The 20010-nt window shown below is 40.2% G+C and overlaps 1 protein-coding gene across 6 annotated transcripts in view; it reads right to left on the bottom strand.

Annotated features, from left to right (window-relative positions):
• Positions 1 to 13837: 13837 nt before the first annotated feature.
• Positions 13838 to 20010, bottom strand: part of LOC122556682 (glutamate receptor ionotropic, delta-2-like) — a 538289-nt gene continuing 532116 nt past the window's right edge. For 3 of the 6 annotated variants that reach the window (XM_043703714.1, XM_043703718.1, XM_043703719.1), the window contains 2 exons: positions 17668 to 17748; positions 13838 to 16386 (listed from right to left, as the gene is read on the bottom strand). In XM_043703714.1, the coding sequence (XP_043559649.1) occupies positions 16039 to 16386; positions 17668 to 17748 (429 nt within the window). In that variant the 3' untranslated portion in view covers positions 13838 to 16038. The remainder of the gene's footprint in view (positions 16387 to 17667; positions 17749 to 20010) is intronic. The other 3 variants (XM_043703716.1, XM_043703715.1, XM_043703717.1) reach the window with 3 other exon arrangements.

Here is a 20010-nt window from a genome sequence, read left to right as displayed (position 1 = left end):
GTAGCCTTGCTGTCACCTCTCAGCCAGTGCAGACTGTTGTTGCCCAGGCTGTGATGGTGCAGTCAGCAGCCAGGCATTCGAGATCTGAGACTGCTCAAAATATCCTCCAAGGGCACCTGCATTCTCTTCTACTGTAGACAGGCCCTAAGAGAAGGCCACTTTGTTGACTTCTGCATGTATTATTTCTAAGTTCATTCTGGAATATTTAATTTGTGTTGGGTTTTTTTACAGTGTTGCCAAAGGGATGTTTTAATATTCAGTGACAGAGCCAAGGTAAGATGTAGTATTGTCGGTAAATGGGAAATTGGGGACTGTTTTTACTAGTCTCAGCCTCAAATGAGCACTTCTTGAACAGCCCATGTTAAAGGGGTTGTATAAGTTGCCTCCTATTATCCTTATCCTCCATCTCCTTCTGCTTCTGCTCAACTACTTGCTGTATAGTTGTTGGAAAATGTTGTGTCTTCTGATGGTGAAGCTGTGCAGCTTACAGCAAACCACCATGAATTTGGAAATCCACTCAGCATCTGCAGAACACTGCTGCCAATGAAAGTATTGTTGCAGTTCACCAATAATCTGCTTCATCATATTTTGTCTGTTTGCATGGCTTTCATTGTATGCATGCTGTGCATATGAGCATCTGTTTCTTATCAGATTTATCAGCCATTTGAAAGAAAAACAGAAATTGCTGGAGAAACTCAGCAGGTCTGGCAACATCTGTAGAGAGAAAGCAGAGTTTTCATGTCCAGTGAACCTTATTCAGAACTGATTGCATCTGGTATGTATGATGAAGATGGGGTGAGCGAAGACATAAAGAGCAAACGACAGATGGAGATAGAGCCCAGAGAGAGAACAGCAGGAATTGGTATTGGAAAAGCACAGCAGGTCAGGCGGCATCTGAAGAGCAGCAGAATTGATGTTTCAGGCATCAGAAATCAGGAGGTGGAGGGCGTGGATGGTGTCTTGAATGTAAGTGAGGAATTCCTGGACTGAGGGGGACAGGATGATGTCAAAGTATGAGGAGATAAGTTTGGTGGGCAGGAGCAGGCCGAGATGATGGGTCAACTGGGGCAATGAGGTTTGTGAGTGTTGGGTAGGAGGTAGAATGGGCAGTGGGGGTTCCCGCACTATGAGGTTGGAGGCTGCTTGATGCCTGGAGGAAGAACGCCTCATCTTGTGGCTTTGGACCCTCTGACCACATGGGATCAATGTGGATTTCACCAGTTTCTTCATTTCCTCTCCCCCCAACTTATCCCAGATCCAACCCTCCAACTTGGCACTGCCCTCTTGAACTGTCCTACCTGTCCATCTGCCTTCCCACCTATCCGTTCCACACTTGTTTCTGACCTAGCAACGTCACCCCCACTTTCATCTACCTATTGCATTCCAAGCTATCCCACTCCCCTCCCATTTATCTTTCAGCTCCTTGGGCCACAATCCTCATTCTTGATGATGGGTTTATGCTCGAAACATTGGTTCTCCTGCTCCTCAGATGTTGCCTGACCTGCTGTGCTTTTCCAGCACTACACTCTCGACTCTGATCTCCAGCATCTGCAGTCTACATGTTCACTGGAATGGGTAATGGGTAGCTGGAAGACTCAACAGCTGCTAATGGAGACCACTAGTAGCTGACAATGGGTCGGTTGTTGTAGCAGCCCATGTGATAACAAGGCCTGGTGTGTGGGGATTGAGAGAAGGATATGGGAGAATGTGCTCAGGCTCTAAAATTACTGAACTCATATTAAGCCCTGAAGGCTGCAGAGTCCCCAAGTGGAAAGTGAGATTACTGTACTTCCAGCTTGCACTGAGCTTCACTGGAGCACTACAGCAAGTCCAAGACAGAAATGTTAGTCAAGGAACATGATAGTGTGTTGAAGTCAAAGATCGTTGTGCTGGAAAAGCACAGCCGGTTAGGCAGCATCTGAGGAGCATAAGAAGCAACATTTTGAGCATAAGCCCTTCATCAGGAATGAGGCTCGTGGCCCAAGCGGCTGAAAGATAAATGGGAGAGGGGTGGGGCTGGGGGAAGATAGCTGGGAATGTGATAGGTCGATGAAGGTAGGGGTGAAGGTGTTTGGTTGGAGAGAAGGGTGGAGCAGACTGGTGGGAAGGAATGGACAGGTAGCACAGTTCAAGAAGGCAGTGCTGAATTGGAAGGTTGGATCTGGGATAAGCTGGGAAGAGGGGAAATGAGGAAACTGGTGAAATCCACATTGATTCTATGGAAGATGAAGTGTTCTTCTACCAGGCATCAGCTAGCCTCCCTCCTCATAGTCCGGGAACTCCACACCGTCCGGTTCTACCTCCTACCCAAAATTCACAAGCCTCACTGCCCTGGTTGGCCCATCATCTTGGCCAGTTTCTGCCCCACTGAACTTATCGCCACATACCTTGACACCATCCTGTCCCTTTTGGTCCAGGAACTCCTCACCTACGTTCAAGGCACCACACAAGTCTGCCACCTCCTCCAGGACCTTTGTCTCCCAGGCCTAAATGCCTCATCTTTACCATGGACATCTGGTCTCTGTACACATCCATCCACCATGACGAAAGCCTCCAAGCCCTCCGTTTCTTCCTCTCACACCGACCCAACCAGTACCCTTCCACTGACACTCTCATTCGATTGGCTGAATTGGTCCTCAGCCTCAACAATTTCTCCTTCCAATCCTCCCACTTCTTCTAGGCCAAAGGGGTAGCCATGATCACTCACATGGGCCACAGCTATGCCTGCCTCTTTGTTCGATATGTGGAACATATCTTCCACAGCTACACCGGCACCATTTCCCACTTTTTCCTCCGTTATATTAATGACTGTATCGACACCATCTCATGCTCCCATGAGGAGGTTGAACAGTTCATCATTTTCATAATACCTTCCACCCCAATCTCAAGTTCATCTGGACAATCTCGGACACCTCCTTCCCCTGTCTGGACATCTCCATCTCCATTTCTGGCAACAAACTCAACACAGACATCTACTACAAACCCACTGACTTCCACAGCTATCTGAACTACACCCCCTCTCACCCTGCCTCCTGTAAAAACGCTATCCCTTATTCCCAACTCCTCCGCCTCAACCACATCTGCTCCCAGGAGGACCAATTCCACCATAGAACATCCCAGATAGCATCCTTCTTCAAATACCGCAATTTCCCCTCGCACATGGTCAACAATGCCCTCCAGCACATCTCCTCCACTTGCTGCATATCAGCCCTTGAACCCCATCACTTCAATCGAGACAAAGACAGAACCCCATTGGTCCTCACCTTCTACCTCACCAACCTCCAGATACATTGCATTATCCCTTGCCATTTCTGCCACCTACAAACAGACGCCACCACTAGGGATATATTTCCCTCCCCACCCCTATCTGTGTTTTGGAGAGACCATTCCCCCCACCACTCCCTTGTTAGGTCTGTGCCCCCCACCAATCCATCCTCCACTCCTGGCACCTTGCCCTGCTACCGCAAGAAGTGCAAAACCTGCACCCACACTACCCGCCTTACCTCCGTCCAAGGCCCCAAAGGATCCTTCCATATTCGACAGAGATTTTCCTGCACCTCCACACACATCTACTGTGTCCTTTGCTCCCTATGTGGTCTCCTCGACACTGGGGAGACAGGACGCCAGCTTGCGGAACGTTTCAGAAAACATCTCTGGGACACACGTACCAAACAACCCCACTGCCCTGTGGCCGAAAACTTTAACTCCCTCCGCCACTCTACCAAGGATGTTCCTGCTCCGCCATCAAACTATAACAACTTGACGCCTGGAGAAAGAATGCCTCATCTTCCATCATAGGACCCTCCAACCACACAGGATCAAAGTGGATTTCACCAGCTTCATCATTTCCCCTCCCCCGAGCTTAACCCAGACCAATCTTCCAACTCGCTACTGCCCTCTACCTGTCCATCTTCCATCCCACCTATCCGCTCCACCCTTCTCTCTGACCTATCACCTTCACCCCACCTTCATTTACCTATCACATTCCCAGCTATCTCCCCCCAGCCCCACCCCTCTCCCATTTATCTTTCAGCCCCCTTGGGCCATAAGCCTCATTCCTGATGAAGGGCTTATGTTGAAACATTGATTGTCCTGCTCCTCAGATGCTGCCTGACCTGCTGTACTTTTCCAGCACCACACTCTTTGACTCTGACCCCCAGCATCTGCAGTCCTCACTTGCTCCGAGTGTGTTGAAATGTCAGGAAACCAGAAGCTCAGGGACATTTTTTGGACAGGAGCCATTTGGTCAGTGTATGGTCCCTGTTGCCGAGTACCCACCCTTGGCCTTACTGTGGTTTCACAAATACGGGTGGTACAGCAGAATTTTGCTAACATTATGATGGTTAGCATGATAACGGCATTGACATGCATGATATATTCCTATGGTCACACATCAATTGGAAGCTGAAACAATGGGAGCCTTTTCAGTTCTCACACAGGCCAGAGTGGACATTCAACACTGGCAGAACAACCTGCATGCTGGTAATAGCTCTCTTCACCATGAAGAAACTTGTAATTGTAGCAAAACGATTGTGCTTGCTCCATCTTCTTCTTTCTGACAAAAAAGAATGAAACATAATTTGCTTTCTTTGAATGGAGAACTTTAGTGAAACCCCTCACTCAATGCTCACTTAGTCACTGTATCTATCTTCTGCTGAAGCCTGGAAACAAATAGTTACATAAAGGTTCATGGGTACCATCAGGTCTATAGTTACAAGCTGTGCAGTCTTTGGCCCTCCTCTAAAACTGTAGTTATAATTGCAACAAGTGACAAATTTTAGTGAGAAATCGCCATTGAAACATAGACATCTCACACACTGTCTCCTGAGCTTAGGCAGCAGAATTGTTCTTTGAACACAATAGAAAGATGTGATTTCCTGCTTAGAGCACTTCTCATCTTTCACCCTCTCCTGGCATCTTGTTCACCCTGCATGGCTTCTGTACATTCTCCAAATACTGCCAGAACCAAGGGAAATGTTAACGGGTACATCCACAAGTGGGAACCTCTGGCTTGTCCAGAGGTCTTGAAGTTAGATAAAAATTCTTCAGCACGTACCACTTCCTGTAGACTTTTGCAACTCAATGTTCATGAAATCATTATGACAGAGAAAATCAACAAACCCCTCAATTTTAAGTAGTTGAATGTTGTTTTAAATAGTTCTTGCATGGAAGCTCAACACATGTTCAGCATAGCAAAGGTTAAAAGAAGTGCATCAGCTGCAGTATTATGTCCAAAATGATACCGCTGACATCGAATTAGAATCGTAATAATCTGCCTACTCGGCATTTGTCTGGCTGTGTCCTAATGCCCTGTAATATGGCGTTTGGTATAATTCACCTCAAAATTATACATGTGCTCTCTGTAGATGCCCATTTGAAGTTCCAATGGCACTCGTAACAAAACAGACAACCAATCCCAATTCCTTGCTATTTGTTTTAGTGAGGCTTATTAATCTTAAATTGAATTGAACATGGTTTCTCACTGTTTCTTGCCTTGTTCACACACACCATGGCTTTTTGTGGGCTCTGTACTGGATGCAAAGGATTAGAGAAAGTATGCACTGAAAGACAACAAAAAAGTTATGGGCAGTTATTGGAAAGATGAAAGGTGAGCAGTGTTTTCTTGTCACTGACTATAAAATCTGACATATACATTATAAGTATCGTTCGATCAAGGTACACTCACCATATTTTAAACACAGGTGCCAATAGCAGCTTTTAAAATAAACACAAGAGAAAGTAATAGTTATATACATGAAAAATATTTTTGGGCTATATTCTAACAGATTGTAGAATTTATTGTGCATAAAAATGAATAGTTTACAAGAACAACTCTTTTTATGTTGATGGTGTTTAGTGCTCTTATAAAAGGTGTTATTTTGAAATACCTCTTGAGGTGCTACTATTGGAATGGTTTCAGTCAGAACTTCTTGTAGATAAAATAATGGAAAATTTGAAATTGTGTGACAGTCACATTAGGGATAAAAGGATAACAAGGGAAAGATTAGGGCCCATTAAAAACCACAGTGGTAATTTGTGCGTGGAGCCAGACGATATATGCAGAGTTCTAAATGAGTACTTTGGGTCCGTGTTCACTAATGAGAGGGATAATAATAGAATAGAAATCAGGAAGAAGGTCTGTGATACAAATAAAGAATTAGCACAGACAGAGAGGAGGTTTCAAGTGGTCTGGCAGGATTAAAAGTTCGCAAATCTCTAGGGCCAGATTAAATATATCCCAGGCTGATGAGTGAAGCAAGGGAGGAAATAACAGAAGCACTTGCAAAAATTTTCAATTCCTCTCCAGCCACAGGAGAGGTGCTGGAGGGTTGGAGGACAGGCAATCCAGTATCATTATTCAAGAAGGCAGGAAGAAGTAAAGCAAGAAACCACAGGATTGGTCAATCAAATCTAATTGTTGGGAAAACAATGGGAAGCAATTGGAGAGGTAGAGATTAATGAAGTAGGCAAAAGTGAGGACTGCAGATGCTAGAAACCAGAGTTTAGATCAGAGTGGTGCTGGAAAAGCACAGCAAGTCAGGCAGCATCCGAGAGCAGGAAAATCGATGTTTCGGGCAAAAGCCCTTCATCAGGAATGGAGGCAAGAAGCCTCCAAGGCGGAGAGATAAATGGGGGTGGGGTTGGGGGGGGAGGCTGGGGAGAAGGTAGCAAAGAGTACAATAGGTGAATGGGGGTGGGGATGGAGGTGATAGATTAGAGGGGAGGATGGAGCAGGTCGGTGGGAAGGGAGATTGGCAGATAGGACAGGTCATGAGGACAGTGCTTTGAAGAACAGGCAGAATGGTTTTATTAAGGAGTCATCATTCTGACCAGCTTGAGTGAATTTTTCTAAGAGCTGACCAGGTATTTACATGAGGGCAATGCATTTAACATAGTCTACTTGGACTTCAACAAGGTTTTTGATAAAGTCCTGAATGGGAGACTAATAGCAATGGTGAGAACCCATGGGACCTCAGGATATTGGGCAAATTGGATTGGCGAGTGGCTGGACGCAAAGGGTGATGGTTGAGGGTTTCTTTCTGAATGGACATCTGTGTTCAGTGGGGTCCCACAGGGGGCAGGTTTGGGGCCCTTACTGTTTGTGGTTTTTGTAAATGATTTAGACTTCAATGTAGGATAGTTGATACAAATATTTGAGGGATGACAAATAGTAAGAAGGATAAACTTAATTAGGAGGACATACTCAGGCTGGTCAAATGGGTTCATCAGTGTCAAATAGAATTCAATCTGGATAAATGTGAGGTGACACACAAGGTCAAACAATGAAAGGAGATACATGATGAATAGAGATACAGGACCCTTGAAAGCACCAACAATTGCTTAAGATAGCAGACAGGTAGTTAATGTGGTTTAAAAGGTATACGCTATACTTGCCTTTATTAGTTGAGGCAGAGTGTTTAACAGCATGGAGGTTCCACTGGAACATTAATGTAAATGAAATGATGTTTAGGTCACAGCTAGGGTATTGCATGCAGTTCTGGAATCCACATTATAGGAGGGATATGATCGCACTGGAGAGGGTGCGGATGAAATTACAGGGATGTAATAGGGCTGGAGAGTCTCAGTTATGAAAAAAGATCGGAGAGACTGAGGTTGTTTTCCTTATAGCAGAGGAGATTGAGAGGGACATGATCGAGATGTATAAAATTATGAGAGGCATAGATAGGGAAGGCAGGGAGAAACATTCCCCTTGATGGAGGGATTAATGACTGGAAGCATAGATTTAAGATGTGGACAACAAGGTTTAGAGGAGATGTGAGGAAAATCTTTTTTAACCTGTATGTGGTGGGAACCTGGAACTCACTGTCTGCAAAGGTGGTAATAGCAGAAACCCTCATAACATTTAAAAAGTATTTAGATGTGTACTTGAATGCCAAGGCATAAAAGGATATAGGCTAAGTGCTAGAAAATGGGATTAGCATAGTTAGATGGTTGTTTTTGACTAGCATAGATGCAATGGGCTGAAGAATCATGTAATGTATTGTAGAGCTCTAGTATTAAAATAAAGTCTCCATAGTTTCACTAGACCATAGAGAACTTTCAATGTTTTAACCTGAGGTTCACTGCACCTCAAGTGAGGGGTGTGATTGGGAAGGAGATCCTATTTCTCTTAATATGTCAGTCCTTCCATCTCAAGAATTATTCCTGATAAATCTTTGCTACATTCCCTCCATAAGCAAAAGAACATTCTTCCTCACATGGGAGATCAAAACAGGATGGAAAGAGAAATATTTTGTGAACCCACCTTTTCAATCTCTGCAGGCCATCTGATCTAGGAACAACCACCTAATGTCAGGAATAAAGTTTGATGATTTTGATCCGGTGACAGTGAAGGAAAGGTATTAAAGTTCTAATTTCAGATTGTGTGTTGTTTGTTGGGGAACTTGCAAGTGTGGATGTTACCATGTCTCTATTATCTTAGTCTGTTAAGGTGGTAGAGATTACAAGTTTGGAAGATATTATTGAAAGAAGCCTAGCAAGTTGCTGTAATTCAACTTGTTAATGGTACACACTGCTATCTGTGCATTGGTGGTGAATGGAATAAATATATATGTTAGGAGATGAGACACCAATCAAGTGGGTGGCTTTTTTTAGATGGTGTTGAGCTTGGGAAATGTTGTTGAAGCTACACTCATCCAAGCAAGTAGAACATATTCTATCAACTTCCTGACTTGTGCTTCGTAGCTTTGCAAAGTGAGGAAGTGAATTCATTGCTCAGAATTCCCAAAGTCCTATATGCTCTTATTATTTATATGGCTGCTTCAGTTAAAATTTTGACCAATGATAAGGATGTTGATGGTGGTATCTTTAGCAATGTTAACAACCTTAAATGTCAATGAAAGACCTTGCCAGGCACTTGTGTGGTGAAGATATTACTGCCAGTCATCAGTCCAAGCCTGAATGCTATCCAAATCTTGTTGCATTATTGGTTTATAACATCAAGAGTTATAAATTGTGCTGAACATTGTGAAATCTTTAGCAAATTTATCTACATCTGACTTTATGCAGGAAGGAAGGTCATTGAGAACACACTCTTCAGCCTAGGAGACTATCCTCAGGAACCCTTGCAATGACATGTTTTTATTCCTATTTTTAAGATTCCATTCTCTTTCTGCTGCTATACATGCTACCAATTAAGAAAACTGAAAGTGAATAGTCTTCTGAACTTGGCTAGGCATTGTAAGTTTTCACGAGAATCTGATGAAGAGTGACTTGGTTGATTCATTTGCATGATTTTTCAGCACATATTGTAAAATATTTAATGGATAGAGCTGGCAATTAGTCATTAAAATATCTTCCATATAGATAACAGTACAATAGAGAGTATCTTATCTATATCCAGTTTTTGTTGAAGTAGAGTGCTTATACGATGGAATTAGAAAGGACATCCATGATAGTTAAGTTGTTAAAATTTCACATTTTATATCTTATAAAGAGATATACTACTTTATTTCTATATCTTTCAGTTTGTTGGATATCAGAGATTTATATTCTGTTGTGGTTCTGTTCGCCGAGCTGGGGATTTGTGTTGCAGACGTTTCGTCCCCTGTCTAGGTGACATCCTCAGTGCTTGGGAGCCTCCTGTGAAGCGCTTCTGTGATCTTTACTCCGGCATTTGTAGGAGGAATGCCGGAGGAAAGATCACAGAAGCGCTTCACAGGAGGCTCCCAAGCACTGAGGATGTCACCTAGACAGGGGACGAAACATCTGCAACACAAATTCCCAGCTCGGCGAACAGAACCACAACAATGAGCACCCGAGCTACAAATCTTCTCACAGACTTTGAACAGATTTATATTCTGTTTGATATAGCTTAATAGAGACTTTTTTTGACTTGAACATGTCTAACCAACTTGGTCATTTATGCAATGCACATCAAGAAAAGCATACAAACACTCCATACTCACATGTTATTGACTTGATTTAAGCAATATATATCTTGTGGCATTGTGATATGGGCTACAGTGGTGCATATAATTCTAATAATTATGAGAATGTAAATAAAATATAAATATAATCAAATTAATTCATAATTTTCCAGAGCATTTTAGCAAATCAGCTCTGTAATTCTGAACTACGTTCAGTAATTCAGTATACATGTAATGCTCTTCATTACACTTTTGAGAAGACTATAATATCGTGTTAATTTCAAATCAGGACTGTATAATGCAAGAAGTGAAAAAGTAGCAAAAGTAAGTTGATATATGATGTGAATAATAATGTGGATATTATTTAAAATCTTCCCCCAGCTCCAACCCCCTCCAATTTATCTCGTAGCCCCCTTGGGCACTCCTGATGAAGAGCTCATGCTTGAAACATTGACTTTTTTGCTCCTCAGATGCTGCCTGACTGGCTGTGCTTTTCCAACACCACACTTTTTGACTGAATATTATTTAAAATAATTGCCATGAATGTAAACTGAATGTTGGATGTAATTTTAATTCATTCATATTAGTGCTCAGTCTGTGCTGTCCATTCGTGATGGTATTTTCTACATATAATTTTAATGTTAATGTTAAGAAATGGGCTGTTTTTTCCCCTCTCCAAAGGTTGCTTCCTTTTTTTCAGCATGAACATTATTGGCTTTAGGTGAGATGTGACACAAATATATTGAAATAAAGAACAAAAATAGTGGAAATCAAAAATGCAACAGATAAATGTTAATGACACAAGTTCTTCATTTAAAAGGCATTTATAACAGATTCTTGTGATAGTCAGAGGCAAACACATGCCAGGAAAGTGTAATAAAAGATGTTATTTAAATTACACAAGGAGAAATTTGAAAGCACATAAAAGGCAATAATAAGAACAGTTCACTCATTGGGCATACAGTAACACAAATATGAAAAGAGAACAAAACTGCTTATCAGCATTATGGAAAGGTGTCCTAATAACATAACTAAGCTATTAGGGCACTGTTGTACTCTTCTCTAGTCCATACAGCATTGGTTTCACATCCATATATGCAACAACAATTTCAGATCAGGTATTTTATCAAATGCAATCTCATAGTCTTACAGCAGTAGCACAACATTCTAAGAGATGCTAAATTTCACACAATGATTCTGTAGGCCTCTCAAAAAATGAAAACATCACAAAATGAGCATGTTAACATTACATATTCCTAATATCATTGCAATTACTTCTCACAGATTCACTCTTTGGAGAAGGTGAATGAAATTAATTGTTTCAAACAAAAGTTCCATTGTGCTGTCTATATTTATTACCTACAAGCAATATAATGATTTGAACATGTTACAAATCAATGAAGCTTAATTCTTCATTTACACTTCCAAGTATTTGTGTTTGCTGAAACGTTACAAAGATTTTCCTCACATCACTTCCAAGGGAGTTGCCAGAAAATTAGTTTGCAAATTAACATGAGTTTTCTACACATACTTGTCCCAGTAATTTGAAATTAATATATAGATTTTGTCACACAGGTTGGAGTTTCATTAATATCTGAAAATATATCAGTCACATAAAGAAACATAGGAAAGGGCAGAGTCAATTTACCAAATAGAATCTGTTCTACCGTTCAGTGAGATCATAGTTGATCTGTAAATTATTCCTTACACCTGCTTGGCCCCATGTCTCTCATAATCTTTAGATATCAAAAATTTATATCATTTCAAATTTAGTATGAATTATTGGTTTAGCATTAGCTGCTATTTGTGGGAAAGAGTTGCAACTTCCTAACAACCTTTTGTGTGTAGATATCTTTCCTAACTTTGCTGCTGAAATTCTGGCTTGAATTCTTCGGCTTTGTCCCTTAGTTTTAGATTCCATAATCAGCAGAAATAGCTATCCTCTACATAGCCTATCAGTTCCCTTTAATACCTTGTCAATTTTGATCATCTCAGCCCTTAAGTTTGTAAATTATAGGGCACTCCATTACTCATATATTTATTAATAGCAAAGGTGATGGAATGAAGAGCTATATATCCAAACTGCTAATGATACAAAGGTAAATGACATTGTAAACTGTTTACATTGAAGTATAACATTAGAAGGAGAAATTCATACATTAATGGGGAAATAGGTTTCAATGTCGGCAGGTGAGAAGGAATCCACTTTGGACCTGAAAATACTGACCTGGAATAAATCCTAAATGATGAAAAGCTAGAAATAGCAAAAATACCAAGGAGACTAGGAGCTTCATTTGAAGACATCATTAAATGTGATGGACAAGTACATAATACATTAAAGAGACAAATGGAATGCTAGGCTTTATATCTGGAGAACTAAAATATGGGGATTAGAGGGTAAATAGAAGGCATGCAAAGATCTAGTTAGAAAATGCCTGGATTACCTTATATAATACTAGCCACTACAACTTAAGATTATCCTTGGTTGAGTCCATTAGAATGACCAGAATGATAGTCATACTGCAGCAGTTAAATTAAAATGATGATTTCCGATTCTTCCACATTGAAATCCATTTGCAACATTTCTAATAATTTACTTAAATCATTAATATCTCTTCATAATATGCTTCTGTCTATACTACTTACAATATTGTCACCTTGGTCATTGGCAAACTTGTTATGTAGCTATCTATCACTAAATCATTAATACATATGGGTGTTAGGGTCCAAGAACAGGTAGGATACCATTTGTTACACCCTGCAGATAGAGGATGAGACCATACTCTTACTTTCTGTTTCTTGCCAGTGATTACATTTCCAAATATGTCTTCAATACCATAAGCTTCAATTTCAGTTAACTTTCTCTTATGAGAGACTTTATTTAGCATATTTTAATGTCCATATCATATAAATAATATCCCTAGATACTCTCTTTTCCACTACATCCTTCACCTCTTCAAATATACAAATCAGACTAATCAGAAATGAACTACTTTTTTTATAAATCTGTCTCTGATCAGCTGGAATTTTCCAAAATGTTCAGTTATTCTAACTTACATTATACATTGCAGGATGGAAACATTTGCTTAAAGCAGCATTATGCTGTTGGTATACATCACTGTCAGTTATTACCAATATGGTTCACATTGTATTCTCCTTTGACACCAAAGACATTTGCCATATTGGCCAGGCAGGTAACAGACTATAGCACTGCCGTCGTGCTGCAAGCCTTGTGGAATGGAAGGAAGTGGTAGTATATGAAAGATTGTCCCCTTATTAACTTTCCAGTTACAAGCGAGAGTCATAGAGATATATAACATGGAAACAAACTTTTTGGTCCAACTTATCCAAACTGACCAGATATTCTAAATTGACCTAGTCTCATTTACCAGCAGTTGGCTCATATCTCTCTAAACCCTTCCTATTCATATACCCATCCAGACGCTTTTTCAATGTCTTTACCACTTCCTCTGGCAGCTCATTCCATTCATCATCATCCTCTGTGTGAAAACATTGCCCCTTAAGTCCCTTTTAAACCTCTTCTCTCTCACCTTGAACCTGTGCCCTGGAGTTTTGGATTTCCCTACTCTGGGAAAATATTTTTGTCTACTTACCCAATCCATGTCCTTTGTGATTTTATAAACTTCTGTAAGGATACCCCTCAGCCTCTGTCACTCCAGGGAAAATAACCCCAGCCTCTTCAGCCTCTCCCTATCGCCCAACTCTCCAACCCTGGCAACATCCTTGTAAATCTTTTCTGACCCTTTTAAAGTTTAACAACATTTTTTCTTAGGAGGGTGATGAGAATTGAATGCAGTATTCCAAAAGTGACCTAACCAATGTCCTGTATAGGACAATATCTTCTGAACTCCTATATTCAGTGCACTGACCAATAAAGGCAAGCATACCAAATGCCTTCTTCACTGCCCTGTCTGCCTGTGACTCTACTTTTAAAGAACTATGAACCTGCATTCCAAAGTCTCTTTGTTCAGCAACAGTCTCCAGGACCTTACCATAGGTGAAGTTCTGCCCTTATTTGCCCTACCAAAACATAGCACCTCACATTTATCTGGATTAAACTCCATCTGTCACTACTCTGCCCATCGACCCATCTGATCAAGGTCCTGTTGCATTCTGAGGTAACCACTTCTCAGCTAAACAATTTTGAAATCCAATGTCATCCTCTCTCATCTCTCTTAAATAGTGGACTTATGTGCAATTTTCTGATCTAAAGCGATGGAACTGAATTGAGAGAAATTGGAAGAATGCACTTTAAACCTTATCATGGAATCTATATGATTCTAGTTTTTGTCACTGTTCAGTGCCATTGTTTTCTCTATTACTGGTATTCTATTTTGGTTACTTTTTATAACTTTATTCCTCTGATTAAATTTAGCTTCCTTGAGATGTCAAACATGCTACCCTCCTCATATCACATCTCACAGCCTGGTCAAAATTTGTCCATGTCTGACATTACAAATGCTTTAAAAAAACTCTGAACTTTTCATAGTAAACAAGTACTAGTCGTGAACACTGAGCAGCTGTATCTTGCATTCTTACAGTTAAGTTAACATGTTGCTTGTACAGAATTCCAAAACAGTAATTAAAATTTGTTAGGATGGAGCCAATGGTTATCTCAGACAAAATCATGTTCTTTAATAGTAACTTCTGTAATTAAAATAAAATTAAAAAAGTTAAGAATTTGGAACACTGTTTTACCATTGCTACAAAGCTAGAACCTGCTCAATTGAGTTAAATAAATATTGGAGTGTTATACATCAAGTCATTTCTTGCTGGGCCATTATTTTTGATTACCCTTGTAATGGTCATGACAGAAACAAACATTAGAGGTTAGTTTATTTATGTACTCAATATTGTACATTTAAAAATCATTTGAAGTTTAGGAGATTAACAGTAAATGATTTGAGTAAAATTATAGCTCAAGTGTCTGAATTATGCAACTGACTCATCAAACAGTTTATGTAATTTTTTACATAAGGATGCTGCCCCCTAGCTCGTCCATATAATTTTACCATCAGTCATAATATTGAGCTGCTTATACATCTTGAGCATGGGTAAAAAAAAATGTATTGTTTTGGAAACTTTTTTTTTACAGGAGCAGAATTTCAGCAAATTATACACTAGATAAATTAATTACCTTAAGTTGTGCTTCATAGAAAAAATTTCTAAAAATTCTCAAAAAAGTATACAGACTAAAAAAATGACCACCTCATTAGGTACTGTCAGTTGATAATAAGCGATAGATTTTGCAATTTTATTTTACTCATAATACAGTGAAATTAATGTCATTCTATGTATATTTGAATTTATTTGTTGCTATAAAATTGATGAATTTAACACTGTTTCTATTACCTTTCTAAAGTGCATCGTTTTGTACCATTATCGAGCCAATGTAATATACATTTTTCTAGATTGAAGCATTTCAGATTGACATAAGTAACTAAGCAGCACATGTAACTCCACATAAAAACTTTTCCCACTATGCCACAAAGAGAATACCCTCTTACTATCTCAATAACCTCAAATGTCTCAGGTGATAATTAGTTCTGATATTACGACAGCATCTTTCTGAATGTTATCTATTCCTCCTATCTTCATATTTTCTCTGATTTTATTTGTTTAATTTTTAATATCTTGACTTCATTTTTTGGCAAATACTGCTTATTGACAAAGTCTACTTAATATTGAAAGATGAGTTGGAGATTAGGCACTTCCTCAGCAGGTAATATTTCCCTTTGCTTTTGCATGTACCTTGATGGTCAAGATTACAGTGGTATTGGTGGAGGTCTAAGAAGGTCATCTGTCCACTCTTTTTGAGCTGTAAATGGTTTGTAGGATAGGATGAAATGAAAAATAAAGAGAAGAATGTAACTAAACCTGGGGTAAAAATCTATACATTCATACATTGTAAAATTAAATGACAAATTGACTATAACAACATGAGAGTTCTACTCCTTTAAGAATTGTGTGGGATCAAGTAGAACATGCACATAATTATTAATTTTCTGAACAATGCAATCAGATCAATCCAGCAAGATTTACAACTGCAAGTGGCAAATTCTTCTGTAAAGATGTTCACTTACAATATTCAGAAACTCACATTTCTTATGGCTGCACTTAGTTAGGATCAGAGGAAGGAAGAAGGGCTGCTCGAATCTCTCTCATTTTGTGATGTGCATACATATTGTGCAGTTTGTTGACCAGCTGTGCCACTCAGTGGCAATCCAGATGAAGTCTTAGCTGATAAGCTACATGTGCTTGTCCTCCGCATCTGGTCAGGTATGAAGGTTGACATTGTTAAATTAGTGTTCCTGAAATCACCATATTGTTCCTGATTTTCACCAGTTGGCATTATAGATAGTTCAAATGAATTCAAGTCTACAAATGATGGTGAAAATTTAAGAGAGCTCTCATCGACTTTAGAGAAATCATCTGTTTGTTTCTGGAACTGGTCAATTTCGATTTCATTGTCCTCCTGCATACAGAGGAAAGACAAAACAAAAAAAAATAATTAAAGTAATTTGAAATAATCAATGAAACAGTTAAACATATGAGGAGTTCACATAGTTTTCGAAAAGGGGAAATGATTCTAAAGTTAAACGTATGGTGCAGAACATTTTCAGACTTTGTTTGGGAGAGTCCATAAAATGCAGTTTACTCCCTCAGTACAAACAATTTACCAAGACATGGCATTGAACTTCAGATGGATAAAGTTCAGTTTTATAAGGGCTCATGTAATAGTGTTTGTAACATAGGAGTAAAAGAGATTCTGGGGGCATAAGGGAAGGATATTTCCCCTTGCTGGAATCACCGGGAAAAATATTTTCTTAATTGGAAATTGGTCATACACTACTGAGAGGTGAAGAATGTCATTCTCTTGGAGGAATAGAAGGTAAGTGATTGAAACTGCGCCAGTCATAGGATGGTGAAGGTACAGATGAGTGTCAAGTGTATCTCAACACACATGCACCTTATATGCAGTTGAATATCTGGAGGCATGAATTTCTCTATTGGACAGATCCTAGCTGGAAGAGCACTTCATTCCAATTAGTTGTATTTACAATGAGGTGCAAATACATTCATATAGGCTTCCTGACACCTGCAATCAGGTGGATTGGCTCAACATTTATGGTCAGATAAATTGATTGCTAAAGTTTACCCTGACGTTAAGATTCAGAATTTGTGACTCTCACTCAATTAAGTCCCCCGGCCATATTTATTCATGCGTCCTCAAGAACCAGAGAATTCCGCCCACTGTTTCAACATTAAATAAATATTGCATACATCATGAAGGTTAGTGATTAGTAAAACCGTGGCTTTAAACATGTTGAAAATACTGAAAGTCTGTTAGTATACCCCAGAATCAGTGAACTGTATCTTTCAGTCCTTCAAGAAATAGGGAAAGTTAATATGGAAATAGAAAGCCAGTTGAGAAAATAAATCTTCAGTGAGGAGATTCTGTGGATTGCAAAACTACCAAATAGAGGGCTTAATATTATGGACCAACTATAGGGAGGAAAGTAGGGTTCCACCTGTAAACAGGAGTGTCAGACCATCAGTGCAGTACTCACCACCAGCCTACCTACCCAGCTATGCCATGATTTTACCAATTGTGCAGGTTCTGACAAGTGCAGACCAAGTCAGGCCTTCAATTTTGCCTTCCCACGACAACTTTCTCCCTTTCTTTGTCCAACAGGTCCATCCACCTTCCTTGCTTGGACATGCCAGCCCAGCCCCAATGAGAGCCCAAACCTACCTGGGAATGGGGTTCTTCCTCCTGTGCCTTTTGCAATTCTGGCATTAGCCACCAATCCTGATGTTGCACAGAGCTGCTGGCCTAGATAAGAGGAGACAGGATTTCTTACTGCAATTGGACGGAGGGCTCACCTCACTAGTTAAAGGGTGTCCTATAAAAAAAAATGTCGGGTGTGCAAAGTGAGGGTGAAGTTTAAAACTTTGAGCTGGGGTGAAAACAGCCAACCTTCCAGGTATAATTAGATTCATTTTTGCTATTTCTAAGGGTAATTAAGTCATATCAAAGAAATTCAGACTCATTAATCCAATTTCCTTAATTGAAAAACAAATGGCATCAATAATTAGAAACAAATTGGAAGACAATATGTCTTATTATGTAGCTCTGGAGGGTGTTCAAAGGTGATTTACTAGAATGATACCAGCAATGAGGGATTTTAGATACAAGGAAAGATTAGTGAAATTGGGCTTATTCTCTTGGCATCAGAGAAGATTAAGAAGTTACCTTATTAAAGTTTTCAAAGTCATGAACAGTTTTGATAGGGTAAAGAAGAATGTTTTATTTCCACTAATTAGCATGTTAGTAACTTTGTGGTCACCATTTCAAGATTATCAGCAAGAGAGCAAGGAATGATTTGAGGTGAAACAAAGAGTTGTTAGGATTTGGAATGTACTGCACAGGAGAATGGTGGATGTGAATTTCTTAGGTGATGCATAATATATATTTAGAAGTGATGAATTTAGAAGCCTATGGAGATAGGCTGAAGAATGCAACTAGCTGGGAATCATTTCAGGAGCTGGTACAGATACATTGAGCTGAATGGCCTCCTTCTGTAAAATTCTATGATTCTATGAATAAAATGCATCCAGAAGGGATAGAATTTAACTTAGCAATCTCATTTTTCAAACAAGTTGTACTCTGATTAATAGAAATTACATAATAGTATTCAATATCTAAACTAGCAAAAAAAAATTAAGTGGAAGAATCTTTAGTAAACTAAGGGTGGAGAATAAGGGTGGAGAAGAGAAAGAAAGAATAGCGGGTCCTAACAGCTGAAAATAGGAGGCGGTAGAGAGTTAAGCTTACACATGTTCCTCTTCACTTTCATGGATAAACAAATTAAAAACTTGATGCAGCATATAATGACATCAAACTCAACTGAAATTAAGACCATTAGACCATAGGAAATAAAATCAAGGATAGGCCAATTGGTCCCTCGAACCTGCTCAACCATTCAATAGGTTCAAAGCTGATCTGACATTCCCCACATTTCCTTTCCAGCACTTTCCCCATAACTCTTGATTCCCCTACTGATCAAAACTCTATCTATATCAGCCTTAAATATATTTGAGGACTCTACCCTGACAGCTCTCTGTGGCAATGAGTTCTAAGACTTACAACCCTCCAAGACAAGACATTTCTTCTCATTTCAGTTTTAAATTGGCACCCTTTAGTTTGAGACTCTATCCTCTGTCCTCGATTCTCTCATGAAGGGAAACATCCTCTCAGCATTTTACTGTGTCAAGTTTCTTAAGGATCCAATATGCTTCAATGAGATCACCTCTCATTCGTCTAACCTCCAGTGAGTAGATTATATGAGAAGAAAGTGAGGTCTGCAGATGCTGGAGATCAGAGATGGAAATGTGTTGCTGGAAAAGCGCAGCAGGTCAGGCAGCATCTAGGGAACAGGAGAATCGACGTTTCGGGCATTAGCCCTTCTTCAGGAATGAGGAAAGTTGGTCCAGCAGGCTAAGATAAAAGATAGGGAGGAGGGACTTGGGGGAGGGGTGTCGGAAATGTGATAGGTGGAAAGAGGTCAAGGTGAGGGTGATAGGTCAGACGGGGGTGGGGGCGGAGAGGTCGGGAAGAAGATTGCAGGTTAGGAAGGCGGTGCTGAATTCGATGGATTTGACTGAGACAAGGTGGGGGGAGGGGAAATGAGGAAACTGGTGAAACCCGAGTTCATCCCTTGTGGTTGGAGGGATGCAGGAGGTGCAAGACTTGCGCCCACACCTCCCCCCTCACCTCCCTCCAAGGCCCCAAAGGAAACTTCCATATCCACCACAGATTCACCTGCACCCCCACACTCATCATCTATTGCATCCTCTGCACCCGATGTGGCCTCCTCTATATTGGGCAGACAGGCCGCCTACTTGCGGAGCGTTTCAGAGAACACCTCTGGGACACCCGGACCAACCAACCCAACCACCCTGTAGCTCAACATTTCAATTCCCCCTCCCACTCCACAAAGGATATGCAGGTCTTTGGACTCCCCCATCGTCAGACCACACCAAAACGACGGTTGGAGGAAGAACGCCTCATCTTACGGCTAGGAACCCTCCAACC

The sequence above is a fragment of the Chiloscyllium plagiosum genome, chromosome 14 (genome assembly GCF_004010195.1).
Source record: "Chiloscyllium plagiosum isolate BGI_BamShark_2017 chromosome 14, ASM401019v2, whole genome shotgun sequence".
NCBI lineage: Eukaryota > Metazoa > Chordata > Chondrichthyes > Orectolobiformes > Hemiscylliidae > Chiloscyllium > Chiloscyllium plagiosum.
The sequence above is the reverse complement of the archived record's forward strand: the minus strand, read 5'-3'. Positions and strand labels throughout refer to the sequence as shown.